This window comes from Ursus arctos, unplaced genomic scaffold (assembly GCF_023065955.2).
Source record: "Ursus arctos isolate Adak ecotype North America unplaced genomic scaffold, UrsArc2.0 scaffold_24, whole genome shotgun sequence".
Lineage (NCBI taxonomy): Eukaryota > Metazoa > Chordata > Mammalia > Carnivora > Ursidae > Ursus > Ursus arctos.
In genome coordinates, this window is record NW_026622919.1 from 23,303,991 (window position 1) to 23,324,656 (window position 20,666).

Below are 20,666 nucleotides of genomic sequence, written 5' to 3' on the forward strand. Positions count from 1 at the left end.
CTGGTTCCTCCAATGACCCAAGGACTGACCACTGTCAAACCTGGAGGCTGGAGCTCTGTTCTGCTTGGGACCCACCCAGTAAGTCCTTCCCTTTCTCCAGCTGAGATCTTACAGCTCAAATCTTTCCTGCCCAACCAGCATTCCACCAACTCTTCTCCCGTCTCTGTCTAGGGCTCTTGGCGTATGAAGCCTCCCCTACCCCGAGGTGGAAGAGCAGAAGCAGTCAGGAAGAGGGGAAAACACAGACTTTATTGAAATGAGGTAGCTGGAGGTACAGAGAAAACCCGGGTTGCTTGGGGCTCAGGTTTCTAGAGACTCGGGTGGCACCTCCACTGTTTCCAAGGTTCGGAGAAATGCTTGCTGCTGCTGCTGCTGCTGGGAGCTCTCACTGCACCTGGGCCTCCCCGAGGCTGCTTGGGGGGGGTGGTAGAGGTGGAGATGGGGAGGAGGGTCCTGGGTTTTCCAGAAGGCAATAAATAGGGGAGGAACTAGTGGGGGCGTGCCTGCGCCTTCCTGGTAGAGGCTTGCTGGGGGCAGGCCTCGAACAACAACAACGTTCCAGAAGTCTCTGGAGTACCAAGTTCCAAAACACTTTGGTGGCTTAGAGATGAGGTCACTGGTGGGAGGAGGCAGGTCTCAGGAAGCAACCTCTGGAGGCTGCGTTAGTGCAATACAAATGTGCTGGAGGGGGTTAATAAGGTTAGATTGGCGGGGGGGGGGCTTTTTGGTCTGTCACAAGGCAGCTGGTGTTATTGTAAGGTCTGTGGTGACTGGAGAGATTAAGCGTCGGTAATATGCCTGCACCCAAAAGCCTCCCCCAAGAGACACTCCAAGGCCTTCCCTCCGACTGGGCCTAGAAGGGGGGGAGTTAGGCTCCGAGCGCATGAGAAGAGTCCTCGCGGCTCAAAGGCACTGAACTGAACACAAGGAAGTTGGAAGGGAAAGGAGAATTGGGGAGGATGAGGCTTGCTCCTACCCCACCCACGTGCTGACCCCCAGATGAAAGGCGGAAGGAAGCCCTTCCCTCCAGAGCTGACAGTTCCGCGTCTCCCAGGCCTCTGGTCCCGCGGGGTCCCCAGCCAGCAGCACCCTGCCCAGACCAAAGGAAAGGGTTTCCCCGTTCTCCCCAAAGGCAGCTTTAAACTGGCGCCCCAGCCCTGGCGAGGGTCGCCGGAACAGTCAAGCCGAGGCCCGGGTTCGGGAGAGCGGAGGAGCGGGCTGCACCGAGGCGCTCTAGAGCAGACGGGCCCCGACGGTTGGGGACGTTTCCTTCAGGAGGTGATGGAGCTGGGCGAGGCCTCCGGGGAGGTGCACGTCGACTGGTCGGAGGCGTCTCCAGCCGCCTCCTTGGGACAGCCCGGAGGGGCCGGGGGTACCCGGCCTCCCTCCCGCTCGCGCTTTTTCTGCTTCATGCGCCGGTTCTGGAACCAGATCTTGACCTGCGTCTCGTTGAGCTCCAGGGTGGCGGCGATCTCCACCCTCCGCGCGCGGCTCAGGTACTTGTTGAAGTGGAACTCCTTCTCCAGCTCGGTCAGCTGCCGCGTGCTGAAGTTGGTGCGGAGGCCGCCGGGCGCGCCCAGGCCCAGCTCGGACACCTTGGCTAGGGGCGGGGCGGGAGAAAGGGCCACGTCAGTGCTCTCGCCCCCCCCCTTGCCCCTCGCCTCCTCCCGGGCCGGCTCCGCACCCCGACGTCTGTCCAACTTCAGCTCTCCATGTGCGCTTGGCTCGCCAGACCCCCAAGGGGACCTCCAAATTCAGACGGTCCTCCCCAACGCTTGCATTACCCCCACCCACCCACCACCCTCCAGAACCGGGTACTGAGTCTGTGTTGGGCAGATGGATGAGGAAGCGGGGTGTGTGGAGACTTCCTCTGCGGGGTAATCACACTCACTGGGTGGGGAAAGCCCAGCTGACCTGAGACGGGGCGGAGTGCTCTCACCTGCCCCCACCAGGGCGGCTCGACCTGTCCTGCCAGCCGGGCCGGGACACCCTTTGTGCAGGAGCGGCAGAGCTGCTTGGAGCCCGGGGAAGGCGGTGGCCACGCCTGACTCATACCTGTCTTGGGTGGGTTCCTCTTAACCTTCATCCAGTCGAAGGTCCGGGCTGTGGGGGTGCTGGGTGCTGACGAGCAGGGCGACTCCTTGTCCTCCGAGAGGAGTTCAGCATAGGCCGATGCGAAGCTCGCCGTCTGCTCGTTCCCGAAAGGGGGCTGCGGGGGAGGGTACGGCCCCGGGCCCGCTCCACCGGTTCCATAGCCGTCGGACAAGCCCCCTAGCTGGGCCCCATAGCTCGAAGGATGATAATAGCCTCCGTCTCCTTCCGGTTGGCCAAGAGGGTAGTACTGAGAGGGCCCATAGCTGGGGCTGCAGGCGGCCGGGGCGTACCCCGAGGTCCCGGAGCTGGGGAAGGGCACCCCGAGCGCCGAAGGCGGCTGCTGGGTGGGATAGCCTGAGTTCTGCTGGAGCGCGGGGCTGGGCAGTCCCCCACCATAGCGGGTCTCGCCTGCGTAGCTGTCAACAGCCGGAGCCGAGCTGGGGGGGAAGGAGGTAGGGGCGCTGTGGGCGCTGTAGGCGCTGGGTCCCCGGTTACAGAGTGGGTACTCTAAGAAGGAGTTCATCCTATTATAGTCCATGCGTGGAGGCCGCAGGAGGGTCGGCCCGTTTGGGGGAGACACCCTCTTGCCCTACAACCTTTCGGCAGTATGTCACGGCGCTGAAGCTTGCATCCATGGCCCGGCCCAGCTCGCTTGGGCCAGGGCTCCCCCAGGAAGGGGGTAGGGAGTGGGGGTGGAGGGGCGCATGTGATCTCTCCCAGGCCAATGGGCGCAGCGGGCCAGAGTTTGGCAGCCCCAGCGCCCATCCATCACCCCCCAAGCATTAGCATGACAAAGACACTTCAATCACCCGCAGCCCATCCATCTGAGAGAGACGTGGAAGCGTCAAAAACATCTTTCTTCAAAGACTTTTGGAAAGAAGGGACCAGAGGGAGAGGGGGTAAAAGTTAGAGGAATATTCAAGACTTTCCCCCCCTCCCAACCCCCAAGGCCTTCAATAGGCTCCTGGGTTATTAGATTTGGACAAATTCAACCCAGCTGCCCCTCACTCTTCCCACCCCCAAAGGAGCTTCCCCCCACCCCAAGACTGAGAGGTGGGGAATCCAGCCTCCTTACTTTGCGCAAGACTCCCACCCCTGGTCTCTGTCTCCCAATTTACCTTGGGGTGATGGGCTAGGACAGCGGGGGGGGGGGGTATGTTATCTCGGGCCAAATGGATACCTGTGAAGGAAAAGGGTGCAAAACACCCAAGGGTGGGGCAGGGTCTAGAGTCTAGTGGAAGAATTCATTAACCGAGAGGTGGGAAACGCATTTCAGGGAGAAGGCAGGACGACAGAAATGCAGAGAGGAGGATGAGAAACGCCCCATTTCTCTCTCCCCCTCTCCACAGAAGCGCTCTCTCCTCATTCACACATCCATTTCTCTCCCTCAGCCTCACTTTATATTCTCTGTCTCAATCCATCTCTCCATTCGTCCATCTCTCTCCATATTTATACTCGTTCCCGACCTATCCATCACCTCATCTCTCTGGATGTATTTATCCTCTCCCTAGCCATCCGTAGCTGTAGCTGGCTCGCTCACTCAGACTCAAATAACTCCTTGTATCTCTCCAGAGCCACAATGGGCGCAGAGCTCGGTGATGTTTACAGGCGCAGAAGAGGGAAATTTTATTCTCTTTCTCCAGTGTTTAAAACTAGTGGAGCTAACTCTCGGAAACAAACTGAGGGTTGCTGGCGGGGAGGGAGGTGGGGAGATGGAGTCACTGGGTGACGGGCATTAAGGAGGGCGCTGCATGGGTGTTATATGCAACTGACGAATCACTAAATTCTACCCCTGAAACATAATACACTACATGTTAACTGAATTGAATTTAAATTTTAAAATTTTTTAAGTAAAAAATAAATAAAACTAGTGGAGCTCCTGTATTCCCCTGGTTGCCTCCTACCCCTCTCTCCCTCACCGCCCTCCATCTCTTTCCCCTACCTTTCCCCCCAAAAAATCCCAAGCCTCAAATTCATGAATTCAATACCAGTTGTGTCTTAAAGATCAGTCAACTTTTCAATGAACTTTCTAGAATAAATTAAGGGAGTTTGCTTGGAGACTGGGAGAATCAGTTTAGAGGTCCTGAGGTTCAGGAGTGGAGCCTCACCGGTCTCTGCCCTGTGTGAATGTTGGGTTAGGGGTTGGGGGAGGGGAGGGGAACAGGAAGTGCCTCCTTCTCTCTCTTCAGACCTGGATGGGACTGGAAGAGAAGCTCTTAGGTAGAGCCCATTGATTCTCCTCCTCCAGACTCTGAGGACAAGAGCTTGGCGCAATCCAACACCCACACTCATTTGTAACCTGTCAGGGTGTCTGCCTGACCGAGGCCTGGGGCCGGGGCTAGGGCAAGTCCAGGAGGGCAAGAGTTCAGGGAGGGATCTCTGTAAACAACTGAACTCAGGAGAGGAAGGGAAGCAAGCAGGTGGGACAAGGACCGAGAGGACTCTCAAAGCTTCTCAGGTTTCCCCACCCCTCAAAGGGCAGGGTGAGTACTCCTCCTTTGCAAAGAACCCCAAAGCTCGCTCTCTCTTGCTCTCAGTCTCTGTGTCTCTCCATGTTTCTGTTTCCCATTTCCCATCATTTTCCTGTCCTTTAGAGTCACTTCTCTGGCTTTCTATCTTTATCGCCAGAATCACACAGTCTTTCTCTTCTCTTAATGACTGCGAGCCTCGCTCAGCCCCCCAACTATGAAAGAACTCCAAGCTTTTCACAGGCCCCTTGCCCCTTTCCCTCCCCACGTGTGCTCTGCTTTGGACCCTGCTTCAGACCAGACCAAGTTGGGGGGGAAGGGGCCAGCTGGTAACTTCTTTAAGGGAGAGACAATAGGGGAGGGTGAGAGAATGTTCACTGCCAAAGGGATGAGGGCAGACAAAGGAAAGGAGAGTTGAGATGGGGGCAGGGGTGGCCTGCAGAGGGGTTGAAGAGAAAAGGAGTGTGGAGGTGAGAACAAGCATATTTCTTTCTATTTCCCCTGCTAGGGTTCCTAGATGTTCCTAACTTTTTCCTCTCACTTTAAGAAATTCTCCATGGAGGCCTTTGGAGAACAAGGGTTTATTTAGGGTTAGGATTTCTCTTCTAACTCCACATCTGATTGAGGCCTGTATCGGACCTGGCTGCCCTGCCTCTGAGAGACTTGAAGCTTCCTTACTCTCTACCTTTCCCTCAACCCAGAAAGAACTCACTTACCTCATCTGTTGCTTTTCCAAGTAAGGCCACAATTTGAGGTCTAAATGAAGAAGTGAATTCCAAACCAGTTCCTTTGTTTTTAGGGGGGGAGGGGCAAAGGAAGAGGGAGTGAGAGAATCTTAGGCGGGCTCCACTACCAGTGAGGAGCCCGATTCGATCTCACAACCCTTTGACCATGACCGGAGCTGATATCAAGAGTCAGACGCTTAACCGACTGAGGGACCCAAGTGTCCTGTAAACTACTGTAATGAAAGAGCAGAAATGTGTTTGGGAGTTGGAGAAATGCAGTCTCCCTTGTAACAGCTGAAGTCACCGATACTCTATTATTAATGACTAAGATGCAAAGGGCTGGGGAAAAAGTGTCTTAAGGGATACTGTTGATTACAGGGATAGCTTTGGCCTCAGCTCTCCAAATTCCCTATAATCCTTAATGCATCCCTGAGTCTTGCTCCCTTCCCTTGTGTAGCAGAAAGATTAAAACTTCCCCAAATTCCTGTTGGCTCTCCCAGCCCCAGCAGAAATGACTGGGGAGAAAAAGTAACTTGGCTCTCTACATTCCCAAGTCCCTTCCTCCTTAGAAGAAACTTCACCAGCCTCTGGCCTTAGGAAAGAGTCTCTGGAGCCTGGATTCCTTGCTAAATCCACAGCTGAGGGGCCCCTGGGTGGTTCAGTCCTTATGGTCTGCCTTTGGCCCGGGGGGTGATCCCAGGGTCCTGGGATAAAGCCCCACATCAGGCTCCGTGCTCCGCTGGGAGCCTGCTTCTTCCTCTCCCACTCCCCCTGCTTGTGTTCCCTCTCTCGCTGGCTGTGTCTCTTTCTGTCAAATAAATAAATAAAATCTTTTTAAAAATCAATCAATCAATCAATCAATCAATCCACAGCTGAGTACAAAACAAAACACAAACAAAGCAACCAACAGCCAGAGTAACCCATGGGCTATAGCATTTTCTGGATGACCAAATAAAGTTCACCAGAGAAGGTCTGGGTGGACCCAACACCAAAGTGAAATAAAGTTGATTGATTTCCTCTTTTATATAACCTATTTAGATATGCAGGAGAGCAAGGACACCATAGGCATGTTTAGAACTGAAATTATCTTGGAGAGGTGCTAGTCCTTATCACACTGAGAATGCAGGGGGGAGGGGGAAACCATTCTAATCAGAATGGAGATGTGTTAGAAGTTTACACCTGATTCTGGCCTTTTCTGTGGTGGAAGCTGCTTCTGCTGGGGGCGGGGTAGCAGAAGCCAGCCGCACAGCTCCTTCATGAGGTCCGCAAGTGTCTCTCTGTCTGTTCTCCCCAGCCCACTTCTTGGTACCCAAGACCAAGCCCAAGATCAAAGGTTGGAACGTAAGAATTAAAAGCGCCATTCAGGGTTATAATTTTTTCTCCATAAGAGATAGCTATTTGAGAAGAGGATGGACTCGGAGTTCAGTGGTGTTTCTTTTAATACAGGCTGAGTAAACTGTCAAAAATATGGTTGAGAACCATAGACTGTGGGAAGACTACCAGTTTGGGAGCCAGAATACTTGGATTCAAATCCTTGCTTGGCCATTTCTTAGCATTTTGACTCTGGACAAGTTTCCTGGTCTTTCTGAATCTCGGCCTCAGAGAAGAATGGGTTTAATTCTACTTACTTCACTCATTGTTAGTAGGATTAGAGCAAACAAGAAAATATAAACAATAGAGAACTCTATCAAGGTCTGATTTTAACATTACATGCGCATTCTGAAATAGTATGAGTCAGTCTTCTGTTTTTTAATATAACTAGCATCTTAAAATATGGAAATATGTGATGGGAAAATAGCACATGTGCTATATTTTCATGTAATATATCACCATACATTATACAATATGTATTTTATCATATGCATATTTCATTGAGAATTGAGAAGTTTGTCTCTGTTTAGACAAAAGATTTTCTTCTAAGCTGCAGAGTTCTTTGGGAACTAAAGCCTAATATTATATCATCTATAAAGAACCCAAATGATTAAAATTGTAGCCGAAGGGTAAGGTTAGATATTAGCAAGAACTTCCCGATCTTCCAAATATTTGGAAAAAGTTTTCTAGGGAGGATGTTGTCTCTCCTTCCTTGAGGAACTTAGCTTAGAAACCGTCCTTCCTGGGTGGGAATAGGGGTTGAGCCTGACTTCTGTTTCTAGAGAGATTTCATCTGGACTGAAAGGTAAGTCAGAGAGTTGGAATCTTTCTAAAAGGAAAGATTAGAGTGACACGAAGAGTTGAAATAATTTTCTACTCAGTTGGGTTTCTCCGAGTGGGTTACTTGTGGCCAAAATACACACTTTGGAAACTTTATAGAACAATGATCAAGATGAATTTGTACCCGGATGACTGTCCAGACTGCAATTTTTCTGTGGTGTTTGGAACTTAGAGAAGGTTTTAGGAGGGTTCTTTCACTGTGGTCTCTCTTCTCAGGAGGAAGCAGTCTGTTAGATCTCCTTCAGGCACTAAATATCTGCTTCCCAGCTGAGTGTGAAGAGGGGGATGGGGTGGGGACAGGAGGGCAGAGCTGAGCTGGAGAGGTCAAGGGAGCATTCAGGCCACCCCAGCCACAGCAGGTGGAGGGGATGACATGGGGGCCAGGGCCACTCTCTGCAAACCAAGGACATGTATTTGATGAGAAGGCTTTCAGGAAGATGTACAGGAGGGCCACCGATGCTTGTCAGAAACTTAGGGGGAAGGTGGGCAGGGGAATTCGGCAGCGCTGTTTAGGGAGACCCAGAATTTGGACCTACGCTCAGCAACCAGACTAAAAGGGACTTTTAAGGTCTAGTACACTGTGTCAAAGCAGTTTGGTGGCTCTTTTTGTATCAAATGCCCTACTGTTTTTGACACAAGAGGGAACCTAACCAAATGTTGGGGAAGGTGACGAAAGATGAAAGTCAGAGGAAAACTTGGTCGGGACACTTCTGAATACTCATAGCTACTGGACACCTGGCACATAACCCTACACCCAGTGACACGTGTGTTGGAAAGATTTCTTTCCCTACTAGTTTAGATAGTGATGGGGGCATGATTGTTGGTATAAAGACACAAACTAAACCATGTTAAAATGGCTCTACCAGGTACTTGGGAGGTGGGCTATTGTCAAACATCAAAAGTCACCACCCCCATTTAAAGGCACAGGACACCAGCCATAATAAATATTTCATACGTTGTTTGTGAAGACTACCACGTACGCTTTGAGCATATGCTGATGCAGAGGACATTAGAGGCTTTAGTTCCTCCATTTGTTTTACAGATAGAGAAACTGAGGTCTGGAAAGGAGAAGGGACTTGCCCTGTCATGAGTTTAACTTTTTTTTTTTTTTAATGACTCAGGGTTATCATGATGGCAAATAATTCCTCAATCTAATGGTCTTCTGCTTTCACCATAATATTAATGAGTCATCCTTCTTAAAAGATGACACACCAAGAGCAAGGCAGACTGACCAGCAGCTTTCAGGACTGCACTGAAACCTTCCCACTCCAACCACAGCCAATTTATAACCAGCCTGTGCTACAGACCACTCACACTTGGTCCTGACCCAAGAGGAGCCCAGGCCCCAATCAGAATGGGATAAGCGAGCGCAGCTGCCTGGCATTACTATCAGCTTACCATCATGCTGGGCGGGGGGGGGGGGGGGGGGGTGTCTGCTGCCTTATCTGGGAACCCCTTCCTCTTCTCCTTCCTTCTGCAAGGCCAGCTGGGAAAACTCAGGCTAAAGAGGATAGCCCCAGAGATGAAACAAGGAAAAAGAGCTGACTTGGAACACAGGCATCCCAAGCACCAGTCCTTTATGAATCCCAAATTACCAGGCATTCCTTTGATTTTGAAATTCGGTGGGGAGATTGAAAACAGGAGTTCTTTCCTTCTGGAAATGCACTGGCTCTTTGTTTTGCTGTGGTGGCATTGGAGATGGTGAGTTTTGTGAATATGGAAAAGGAGAGACCAAAAGGTTGGTGTGTTGCCTGTAAGAAGGGCTCCAACTCCTCTCTAATAATCAACCAAGGGAAATGCTGGAAAGGCTCCTGAGTCCCTGGATTCATTGCTTCCCACCCTCAGGATACACAAAGTGCCTTGATCTGAATAGGTAGTTTAGCCTTTGGCCGGACCCTCCTGGCCCCTCCACTCACTTTGGCAGGGAGGAATCAGGACTGGTGCAGCCTCAGGAGGGAGCTGAGATTCCCTGTCCTTTTGGCCACTAGTTTGAGTTGGGGAGGATTGGAAGGGAGCAGCCAGGTTAAGCAGGTCAAAAATTCTTAAGCATGGAGGGAAGGCAGGAAGCAAGGTGGCACTATGATCTAGTGGTGCTGCTCAAACTTTAATGTGCATATAAATTACTTGGGGATCTGCTAAATTGAGATTTTGATCTAGTAGACTTGAAGTGGGGCCTAGGAGTCTGCATTTCTAACTAGCTCACAGGTAGTGCTGATGCTGCTGGTTCCTGGAGCAGCAAGGCTCTTAGAGAACCGAAGCCTCAGAGGCCCCAGAGTGTTGCAGACCAAGCCATGATCCCGGGATGTGAATTCTCTCCAGCAGAGCAGATCCTGTATTTTTGGCATTGATGAAGGGTGCTCTCCTTTTGACCAAAGAAAGCTGGAAGGTGGGCAATTAGCAAGATCCTTCTGGTATTCTTGATCTTTGTAACAACCTGCTATAGCTGAAAGAGCATTTTTAATCAGACCAAATTATCTAGTTTGGCTGTCCATAGAAATCAAAGCCCCAGCTGAAATGTCTGTTTCATTTTGTTGGTGTAGAGATGGCTATGTGCTGTGATTTTTAAGATGTTAAGCACTGTCTATGGGCATATTTTATGGAGAAATAAACGCACAGCCCAATGAGATGTATAGTGCGGTTTTAATATATTATATATTCGCTTATTTATGGGGAAAATAAATACACAAGCCAATAAGCTGTGTATTATTACTTTAATATATTGAATTTATTTCATACCTATATATTTTATGAGGGAAAATAAACTAATAAGATACATGATATTATTATAATAACACATCTAATTGTTCTATATTAATTTATTTATGAAAGAAATAAGTGCAACTTAACATGACATAAGATTATTTAATGCAGGAGATGAATTCTATATTAAGACAGTTTAAGGGATTAAATTCCAGCTGAATAAGATGTGTGCGTTTCCCACACTGAGGGACCAGTGAAAAAAATATGGGAGAGCCTGTCTAGTCCTATATGTCATGACCTATGTTGGCTCCCGGCTCTTCCTGACAGTTGTTGCCTCCCAGTGCCTGGTACTCCAAGTCCCCGTCCTGCTGGTCCAAGGGAAAGTCTGGGAGGCCTAGGAAACAAACTGCTTTCCGAGAATGGCAGCATCTGCCGGGGAGGTAACCCTGCGGTGTCTGTTTCTGAGCCAGAGAAATATTAAGTAAACCTAAGGAGGATGGATGGCTTTCCAGGGCCCTTTAAATCTCCGCGTTCCCCGGAACAAACCAGGAGGCAGATGGGGGAGATCGATCCTCGGCTTCCCGCGTTGCCGGGTTTGCGAGGAGCCGGGCACGGTGCGGTGGGGGACGGGAGACAGTGCGGAGAGATGGCAGATGAAGTTGTTGGTAAGACAGGTGGACTGCATTCGGAGAGAGCTCTGGCCGGCCTTCGGATCCAGAGCCAAGGACCCAAAGTCAGACCCGGCGAGGCCGACCCGGGCCTGCGCGCCCGCCTCTCGGCCCCTGCCCTGCCCGCCCCCGCGGGCTCCACGTCCACCTCGCGTCCTCAGCCTCCGTCGGCGGCATTTGTCTAAATAAAACACAAACCAAAAGGAGGCTCCCTGGCTCCCTTTCTTCCGTGGCGTCTGGAAGATCCGGAAAGGGGAAGGCGGGCGCGGGGACCGAGCCTCTCGAAGCGGCTGTCATGGCGGCCACAGCCTCTTCCCTCGCCCTCCCTGCAGCCCGGCCCCAGCGCCATTTTGAGCATCTTCCCCGCTGCCCCGTCGCCCTCGCGCTCTCCTCGCTCCTCCTTCCCGCCCCCGCCGGCCGAGCGCCTCCCGACGCAGCCCCGGCCTCCCCGGGCTCGCCGCTCCGCCGGCCGTCGGACGCTCTCCCGACCGCGAGGCCCTGGACGGGCCGCCCCGGTGTCCCGCCCCGCTCCATGCTTCCTGCGGCCTCCTTCCTTGCGCACTTGGAACCTGCTTCCCGAGAAAACCCCCGACCCCCGCTCGACGCCTGGGCCGGCCCACGTCCCCTCGCCTCGCGTCCCCAGGCTTCCTGCGTCCCCGGGGGGGGGGGGGGAGAAAAAAGCCTTTCGACCCCGCTTGGGGCACTGAAGCGAGAAACCTGAGAAACCCGAGGACCCCTCCAAATTTGGCTAAACCTGTGCGCCTCCTGCCACGACCCCGAAGCCGTCCCGAGGCCTCCTCTCCTGGCACCCTCCTCTGTGCCTTCTCCCTTCACCCGCCCACCTTTATTTCTAAGCAGACGCCCGGGAACACCAGCGCGGGGCCAAAGGCCGTCCTTTAGGAGTGTCCAGGTGACAGAGCTTCCAGCAAGCCCCCCACCCCCTCCTCCCGAGCTGCGGGCCAAGAAGCGGTGGCCAAACAGGGTTACTTTTGTACCACCCGGACTTAGCGGCCCAGGTCGGGCAAGCCGCGCTCGGGTCCTGAGGGAGTGACGGCCGGCCAAGGGGGTTGCAGGGAAAGGGGCTGGATCCCAACACAAACACTCATTTTCGTATTATAAAGACATTTATTTAATCTATGAAAATAATGTACAATAAATACTTTCCCCTTTTCCTATTATTAAAGAGTTTTAATAAATAATCTACGGTCTAAAACTTAAAAAGAGAGAGAGAGAGAGAGGAAAACAAGTTCCTCTTGTTCTCTTTTAAGAAAGCCCCCCTAGAGTTTAATTATTCCTGAGATTTCGTTGGAAGGAGTCTACCAAACGGAATTTTCCTGGGTGATTTTAAAAAGACGCCCGAGTGCCCAGTATTTTCGAGAGAAAAGAAAGGAAATGGATTAAACGCTAATTCAATAATACCTGAATTTTAGCAAAACACATAAAGAAGTCTACGCAACTTGGGGCAGGGGGTCCTCGGGTTTTTCCGCAGACGGCCGAGGGGACGGGGGGGGGGGAGGGCCGGGAGGAGGAAACAGGTTAGGGGAACTGCAGGTCGATGGCACAGAGGGTGCTGGTGAAGAAGTCCAGCTCCTCCTCGGAAAAGGGAACCGGGCTGTCGAGCGAGCCCCGCAGGCTCGGGGAGAGGCCTCCGGACAGATGGAGACAGGAGTCGGCCGCGAAGAAGTTGAGGTCGGGCAGGAAAGGCGAATCCTGCAGCTCCGGGAAGGCATCTTCCGGCAACGGCTCGGGCTCCAGCCTGGCGGCCGCGCGCAAACCGCCCCCCACGCGAGCGGTCAAAGGCTGGGGGCCCTGGGCGCCCGGGGGGGCCGGCGCCACCTCGCGCGGGTGACAGCACGCTTCCCGCGCCGCCTGCGAGGCGGAGGGGCGGCCAGGGCTGGCCACCGGCTCTTCGGCGGGCTCGCCGGTGTCCTCCAGGACGCCTGCGCAGGCCGGCTCCCCGTCGGGCGGCTCTCGCTGCTGCGTCTGCCGCTTGTGCTTCATGCGTCGGTTCTGGAACCACACTTTGACCTGCCTCTCGGTGAGATCCAGCAAGGCCGCGATCTCGACGCGGCGCGGCCGGCACAGGTACTTGTTAAAGTGGAATTCCTTCTCCAACTCCAGCAGTTGCGTGTTGGTGTAAGCCGTGCGCAGCCTGCGCGCCCCGCTGCCGGCGGGCTCCGGCAGTCCCGGGCCATCTGCAGGGAGAGCGGGCTGGGCGTCAGAGCGGGCCGGGTCCCCGGCCCAAGCTCATTCAGCCGAAGTGAAGACCACCCCATCCGCCAAAAACAACATCAGCAGTACCCCCCCCCCGCGCTTCCCGCCTACCCGAGCCGTTCGCTCCCACTGCTTTCCCGTTCTTTCCCGGCCCCCTCTCGGCGGCAGCCTCGGCCCGGGTCAGGGCAAAGCATTCAGAGAGCCGCCCACGGACCATGCAGGGGTTAGGGAGCGGCTCCCTTTTGCCCCCAAAACCTCAGAGCCTCCCTCCTGAGTCCTTGGAGTAGACCCCTCAATTCAGCACTTTCGAGCTCAACCCAGAGAGAGGGTTCATTAAGAAAGATTGTTCCTCGCCTCCTTTCCTCCCTTGCTTTCAAATTCCCCTCTTTTAGAGTTGGGGGAGATGGGGCCGAACCTTTTCCTTGCCCCCAGATTCAACAATCCAGTAACACCACTTTCATTCCTCTACACAGATAAAGGTGAAAACCTAAATCAAATCCTTTTCTTCTGGCAGAGAAAAAGCTCTTCCCCAACCAGCTTCCAGAATCTGCTATAGTGGAAAAAAAAAAAAAAATGCTGGCAGCGGCCAGGCCTGAACCCCAGCAGTATTTTCCGCTTCCTCTTCCCTGGAATCAACGGGGTAAGGATCCCCAACAAGCTGGCCACCTTTTCTACCTCCCCCATTGCTCCTTCTCCCTCTCTCTTCTAGCTGCCCCTCACCCCACCCCTACCCCGCTAACCGACCTGCTGGCGATCCGACCCCCGAGGCCGAGACGGAGGAGGCGGCCGGGGGAGACGAGGCGGATTGGCTGGGCTTCTTGGCGGATTTCTTCTCTTTCATCCAGGGGAACTCGGGGACCAGGGGGGCGGCGGGGAGCGGCGGCGGCGGCGGCAGAGCGGGCCCATCTTCGGCTCGCTTTTGGCTCCCGGGTCTCTGAAGGGTGGAGGCGCCGGGTTGGAGGCTGGGGAAGGTTTGCTCGAAAGGAGGAGGAGGAGGAATTAATGTCGACTCCTTGATTGATGAAGTTTGAAATGTCTCCAAGACAGCGGGGAAGGAAGTCAGACACTCGGCGAGCGATGGCTGGCTGTTTATAAACCCAATCTCCCTCTCAAATTCAAAATTCATGGCTTTCAATGGTGGGGGAGGGGGCCTGCTGGGGGGGCGTCAGGAGGGAGGATCGGAAGGGACCCCCCCTCCTGCCCCCCCCAGGTTTATGTGATGGAGCGATTTTGGGAGGGGGAGATTTCGCTCTTTCTCTCTCTCGCTCTCTCTCGCTCTCTCTTTTTTTTTTTTTTTTAATTTTGGGTCTTTATAATTGTATATTGCTGATAAATACAAGCGTATGGGGACTCTCTCTATTAAACCCAGGACTCCGGCGAAATTGCAGGGAATTCATGGTCACGGGACTGGCCTCGGCCAATCGCTCGTCTGGGCCTGGTGGAAAACAGAGAGCATTATTTGCTTTAATTGATTCAAAAACTCTAGAGGACCACGACCTGGACACTGTGAGCCCCAAGTCCTACACTCCCACTCCCCAAAGCCTCCCTTTCTCCAGAAAAGCTAGAGGAATCTTTCTCTCAACCCCTACAGAGGATGGGAGGTTCCAAAGGCGGGGAAACAAGAGAATATAAGGGAAAAGTCTTCCTCTTTTACAAATATTTGTAATAAAATACATTAATGCTTTCTTTACAATGCCAGCACCGTTTTCTTCCCCACCCTTCCCCCGTTAAAAAAAGAAAAAAGAGGGAAAAAAGAAGGAAGAGAGAAAGCTGAGTACGGATCTCAATGTGGGAGGAAGAGGTATAGAAAGAGGCTTCCATCCTTTGGGAAAGGTCAGTGTTAAGGTGCAATAAGGAAGAGAAGAGATTTACAATCACCAGCACCACCATCCCCATCCCACCCCCCAAAAGCAACAGATAAATCTTGGAAAATCGACAGGCACTCCCAGGCTGACACAGAGGAGTGAGATAGATGGTGAGGGGCCCTTTCGGGCCTCTGGCCGCCATAGCTGTGTGGTCCCAGTTCCCTCCTCTGCCCAGTGTTTGCAGCACTGCCCCCTGCTCCTATGCCCACCTGCCTTCCTCACCTGGACTCACCATCTCACTCCTTTTTGATACCCCACAACGGACAGGGTCTAAGGTGCATGGGCTCCCATTCAAGCCCCAAGGCTGTATCTGCATCTATACCCAGGGACATGAACGAAAACGGACATAGTCCGATTTAACTTAGAGCACTCTCAAACTCAGGTCAATTTTGGGGGGCAGGATTTCCCTCCCAGGACAAAGATTATCCCCCCTCCCATTTTTGCCAGTGTGCTAGTATTAAAAAATAATAATCATCCCCAGCAAGAAAGAATTCTCTGAGCATGGAGGGGGTGAAAACAATGAATAAGGAGATGATGTTCCATTTCTGGCCCCCAGGGGAGATTTTTTAAAAATTTATTTTGAGGGGATCAGGGTAGTCTGAACTTTAGGGAGTGTTGTGATTTGCTGCAGAGAGGGGACACAAAACTCAGGGCCCCGAGCAATTGGTGGGAAACTAGATCTCAAAGCAGAAAATGAAAAGTCGATCTGGGGGAAGATTTTTAAATAAGTGGGTCAGAGGGACGGAGAGGAGATGAGGCGATCAATCTTAGCCCCCTGACAGCTCCCTCCGAGGGCATCAAAGAATTCGGCTCTTTGGGAAAGCAGAGGGAACAGCCGAAATTCCACATCCCTTTAAAAGGCCTGGGGGTGGGGGTGATAGCAAAAGAGAAAGGTGATTCCGGGAGAGTGGGGAAACAGATGGGAAATGGGGACAGAGGGAAGGACGCTGAGTTGGGTGGAAAGTTTGGAGAACTCCCACGGCTCTGGCCTCCCCTCCCCCTCCTCCTCTCCACCGCCCGGCAAGGAGGAGAAGGCTGGTTAGCAGAGAAATGGCAACTCAGCCGGGAGCTGGAACTAGAACCTTTCTGTCAATGTAACAGCCGCGTGGGTGGCGGTGAGTAGACATGCGCGTGGGTGGCAGTGAGTATTTAAAAAGGCCAGAGGAGAGCCAAGAGGGAGAAAGGGGATTTGTAGGTGGGGGCTGCAGGGACAGAGGGTGGCCGGCTTTGGAGGGTTCAGAACAGAGAGAGCTGCTCTGAACTGGGCAAACTGGCCGGAGACCGTTGTGTCCCACTCCACTCCTAAGAAGACAGTTTTTGCCCTTTGGGGGTGGGGATGGGGTGGCGTGGGGTGGGGGGAGGGGCACAGAAGAATCCGAGTAGAAGTTGTCTGGAAGTTGTGCAGTGAGGCCTGAAAGAGGGTTCTCCCTCCGGCCACCCCCTTGAGAAGCCCTGGAAGTTTCTTCCACAGCCTCTCCAGCTGGCTGCAGGGTGGAGCGCTTCTCTAGGCACCAACTCCGCCGAGTCTGTCCCTGCAGGAAATACGGCTCTCTTTAACCCTGCTGACAGATTTTACGGCCAGATTAGAGAAGAGCAGAAAAGTTGGGTGTTAAAAGGGGCCAAGAGAGCCCTCCTTCCCAGAGACGCGCCTTCCCGCCGCCTGTTGTGCTGTGAGGCTTACAGCACAGATACTCCCCCCTCCCCACGACTTTGGCTGCTTCCCTAGCGCCTGGAATCTCGCAGAAAGAAGCGTAGAAGACACCAAGCCAAGTGGGCCCTCATTTTTCGTTTGCAATTCCAGCTTCAAGCCAAAGATCTGTTTTTCAAACTCAAGCTAAATTCCTTCCCTTGGCCTGCCTCTCTCCTGCTAGATAAATAATCATCCCCTCCACCCCCAGAGCCAAACATGGCGCTTCATCTAGTTACATCATTCAGCAAATGTTATTCAGGGAAGAGGAAGAGGCAAAGACAGAAAGAAAGAAAACCCTTGAGCGTTATTTGATCCCAGTCAAACTTTGCACGCTCTACGCCTTTAAATTATAGCCTGACCCGATGCTAAATTGCTTGCTGCATGGATGAGCCGAGTCCAGTTAAAATCCTACTTGGTGGGGGGGTGGGGGGGAGGGTGTCGAATTCAGGTTGCTTTTTTATTGTTATTTATTGTTGCATAAAGACTGTAATTACTAACCTTGGACTGCCAGGATGCAACATAAAAATGAAAATCAGCCCTCGCTTTAAGGCTGAGGGCCTGGAACGAGTCTTCACTGACGCTGCCCCCCCCATCGCTACCACCAAATATATGCTCCTAATTAAGCAGTGCGGGCGCATCGCTTACAATTAGAATTATGCAACTCTTCAGCGCAGCCATCGCTTCTCTTTCAACGAATTAGCTCCATATTTCAGCCGCCCTGTCTCTTCGCTCTTATCGGCTCCAGCGACGCGGCGGTGACATTTCATCTTTGACAGACCCTCTCTATCCTCGCTCCAATGTGATAAAACTTTTATGGAACCACGACTAAGAAATGAAGTTTTCCCAAGGATCGTGGAAACGGAGCTGCACATTAGCCTGGGGACCATTTTATTTACGCTTGGATCCAACCGCTTCTCCCACCCTCCTCCTCTCCCCCTTCCTCGGCAGGGGAAATCAAAGGCGTCTCCTCTCCCTCCGCCGCGAGTTTTATTTAGTGATTTAATTTCACTTTAGTTTTAAGGTTTGACCTGAGAAGTCTAGGCCTTAGATTTTTTTTTTTAAATCATTTTCCTTTGTTTTCATTTTAGACCCAATGGTGGTTGGGCTTCGGGTCACGTGACTACTTCTTTGTAGCTCCGGAAGAGAACTGTGAAGTTTAGGTTGCATGGAAGAAGCAGTAAACGGCCAGATTTTGTTGCTGTGGTGGTGGTGGTGGTGGTGGTGGTGGTGGTGGTGGTGGTGGTTGGGTAGGGGGTGGCCAGGAAGTTGTGGCCAAAGGAGCAAGAAGACAAAAGGTCAATGAGAAAAACTGAGAGGCAAGGAAGCCAAACAGAAAGGCCTCAAGAGAGCACCCAAGGGTCCTCCTCCCCCACCCCTGCAACTTGTTACCTAAATCTTAGCTAAAGAAGTTGGCAGAACGTTCCAGGCCCGGGGCATGGCAAGGGGCGGGGCAGGGGGGTGCTGCGCCGTGGATACAAAAGCCAGGATAGGGTCTTCACCGTCCTTCTTTCCTTGGGGGAAATTTGGCAGTCAGCAGCCTAGCTCTGCTATCTAAATTGGACCATCAGGACAAGATAAAATTGATAACAGAAAGTTTATTCAAGAATTGTTTGACAGACAACCCTTTCAAGTAAGGAAAAAAGTAACTACGGAAGACCAAAGAAAGTTCCAAGAGGGAATTAACTCTAATTCTACAAATTCAGGACTATACAGTGACAATAGGAGCTGAGTTCATGCCTTTTAGAACTAATTACAATTGCTCATAAGTACGAGTTTAACATAAATCTACAGCTCTTTTCTAGAGTACAATAATAACTAAAATAGCTGGTTTTACATGACAGGAAACACAATGTCCTTTATAACAAGTAAATACTAAAAAAGTACAGTTTTTCCTTTTTTTCCCTCATATAAATACATAATGTAGGGGGATAAATAATACAAAAAAGAAAATATTTTAACAGGCTATAACCAATAAATATATATGAAAATGTTCACTAGAACACACACTTTTTGAGCGATGCTGGATTCCTGCAGGCCCGGGCATCTCTCACGGTTGTTTTTATATCCATTAAAATGTAAACTCTAAGTGCAACAAAAGTGTCCTGTCAGGGGGTTGAGCAAGGCGCACAGGCCCAGCTGCAGCCCCTGCCTGGGACAGTTTGTTAAAATATACCCTGTTTTCACGTTAAGTCAAGAGAGCAACAGAAGAAAAGAAAAGTGTAGAACCTGGTGTCACAGATTGCTTTCTGTGGAGAGAGGGGGATGGTCCTGGAGCTGAGATGGGAGGCAGCAGAATGGGCAAACCTTCGGTCCTGACACCTTGCCTGCTCTGACCTCCCAGTTTCCATAAAAGAAAAAAATATATATTTATAATATAGACAGCTCTGACTTTTCAGGATCTTTCACCATCCCTGAGCCCTCTGGAAACTGTAATAGATGGGGGCGGGGTAGAGATATCAATGTCCTAAAGCAGAAAATATGGGCTCCAAATGGAGGGAATGCCCAATAAACCTCAAATAGATGGGAAGAAACTTGAGGCTTCGTGGAAGTGAGAGGGGAGCGTGCTTTGTGCCCTTGGTTTTGAAATGCGCTTTTTTTGTTTTTTAAAGGAGAATTGCAAAGGGAAAAAAAATCAAGATTTGGAGGAATTACCCACAGAGATGGAAGGTAAGTTGGTTGGTTGGTTGGTTGGTGATGGCCTAGCCATCTTGTCTGTGTGTGTGTGTGTGTGTGTGTGTGTGTGTGTGTGGTTTTTTTTTTAATGTGCTTCTCTGCCTTGTTTCCCTATCCCCTCTTCCTCCACGCCACTCGGGAGTGTGGAATTCCAGCTGGGTCTTGCTGGAGGCCTAGGGCCCATGGGGTCACCTCCACAATCTGCTGTGGATTCCTCTCCACCGGGTTGGCAGGCAGATGGAACAAGGACTGGGGGACCTTAAAAAAGCAACTTCTCAGGCCAGGGGGAGGGAAAGGAGCTCCAGGCCTGGTCTTCCCAGGAAGCGTGGCTATCACCTCCTGGCCTCCTCTGTCAGACCTCCAGGCTGCCCTCCCAGCGCTCCGCGGCCCCGCGCCCCTTCTGGCTCTTACCCACCCCATGCCCTCGCCCCTCCGCCCTCCCTCTCCCATCACAGGTGTGTTAATTTGGGCGCTTCTTGGATTCTACCCTGAGGAGGAGGCGCGTGGTGAGAGGAGAGGTCTGTGTAGGTCGGGTGGGGATCGCAGGGTCCGTGGTGCTGGTTGGGGGCCATAGGGGGCGCCCCATTGTAGTCCAGGTTCCCCGAGGGGTGGTGGGAAAGGTGGTTGAGGCCGTAGAGGGAGGGGCCGGCAGGGGGCGGCAGCGGATCCGCATAGCCGCCCCCGCCCACGTACACGGGACTGCCCTGCATGGTGGGCGTCCCGTAGGCGCCCCCATTGGCTTGGAGGACGTGGGGCTCGTAATCGGGCGCCGGGGTCGGGGGGTACTTCTGCGGGGCGCCGCAGCCTTTGAGAGGGGGCTGGTAGTTGGAGGGCAGAGCGTAGGCATTCTGGTGGGCTTTGCCGAAGGCGGGCGGGGACGGGCTCTCGTAGCTGGGGGTCATGGGGTGTAAGGCGTTCATGAAGCCGGCCGTGGACTGCATGGGCTGCGGGGGGCTGCCGGCGGGGGAGGGGCCCCCGGACGACGAGGCCAGGCCCTTGGCCTTCTGGTCCTTCTTGTACTTCATGCGCCGGTTCTGGAACCAGATCTTGATCTGCCGCTCGCTGAGGTTCAGCAGGTTGGCCATCTCCACGCGGCGCGGCCGGCACAGGTAGCGGTTGAAGTGGAACTCCTTCTCCAGCTCCACCAGCTGCGCGCTCGTGTACGCCGTCCGCGCGCGCTTGGACGCCGCCGACCCCGGGGGGCTCTTGTCCCCTCCCCCGCCGCCGCCGCCGCTGCCGCCGCCCCCGCCGCCGCCGCTGCCGCCGCCGCCGCCGCAGCCCTCCGCTGGATCCGAGGGGGAGGGGTGGGAAGGGGACAAAATGAAATAAAAGATAATTACTGAACACGCCGAAATTGA

The 20,666-nt window shown here is 52.8% G+C and overlaps 3 protein-coding genes and 1 long non-coding RNA gene across 4 annotated transcripts in view; 1 reads left to right on the plus strand and 3 right to left on the minus strand.

Moving 5' to 3' along the window:
* Positions 1–1,271: 1,271 nt before the first annotated feature.
* HOXB1 (homeobox B1) lies at positions 1,272–2,632 on the minus strand. Its single transcript, XM_026512285.1, has 2 exons — positions 2,056–2,632; positions 1,272–1,600 (listed from the first exon to the last, which is right to left on the minus strand). Exons 1-2 carry the CDS (start codon positions 2,630–2,632, stop codon positions 1,272–1,274), a joined length of 906 nt encoding a protein of 301 aa, XP_026368070.1.
* Positions 2,633–11,752: 9,120 nt separating this feature from the next.
* Positions 11,753–14,330, minus strand: HOXB2 (homeobox B2). The gene is made up of 2 exons (XM_026513056.4): positions 13,825–14,330; positions 11,753–13,061 (listed from the first exon to the last, which is right to left on the minus strand). Exons 1-2 carry the CDS (start codon positions 14,204–14,206, stop codon positions 12,403–12,405), a joined length of 1,041 nt encoding a protein of 346 aa, XP_026368841.1. The 5' UTR covers positions 14,207–14,330; the 3' UTR covers positions 11,753–12,402.
* LOC113265581 (uncharacterized) lies at positions 12,687–20,440 on the plus strand. Its single transcript, XR_006411071.3, has 6 exons — positions 12,687–12,951; positions 13,595–13,720; positions 14,450–16,060; positions 19,245–19,302; positions 19,764–19,826; positions 20,353–20,440. It is a non-coding gene; the product is annotated as an uncharacterized LOC113265581 (long non-coding RNA).
* Positions 19,725–20,666, minus strand: part of HOXB3 (homeobox B3) — a 54,233-nt gene continuing 53,291 nt past the window's right edge. The window contains exon 5 of the mRNA XM_026513054.4: positions 19,725–20,593. Coding sequence (XP_026368839.3) covers positions 19,758–20,593 — 836 coding nt within the window. The 3' untranslated portion in view covers positions 19,725–19,757. The remainder of the gene's footprint in view (positions 20,594–20,666) is intronic.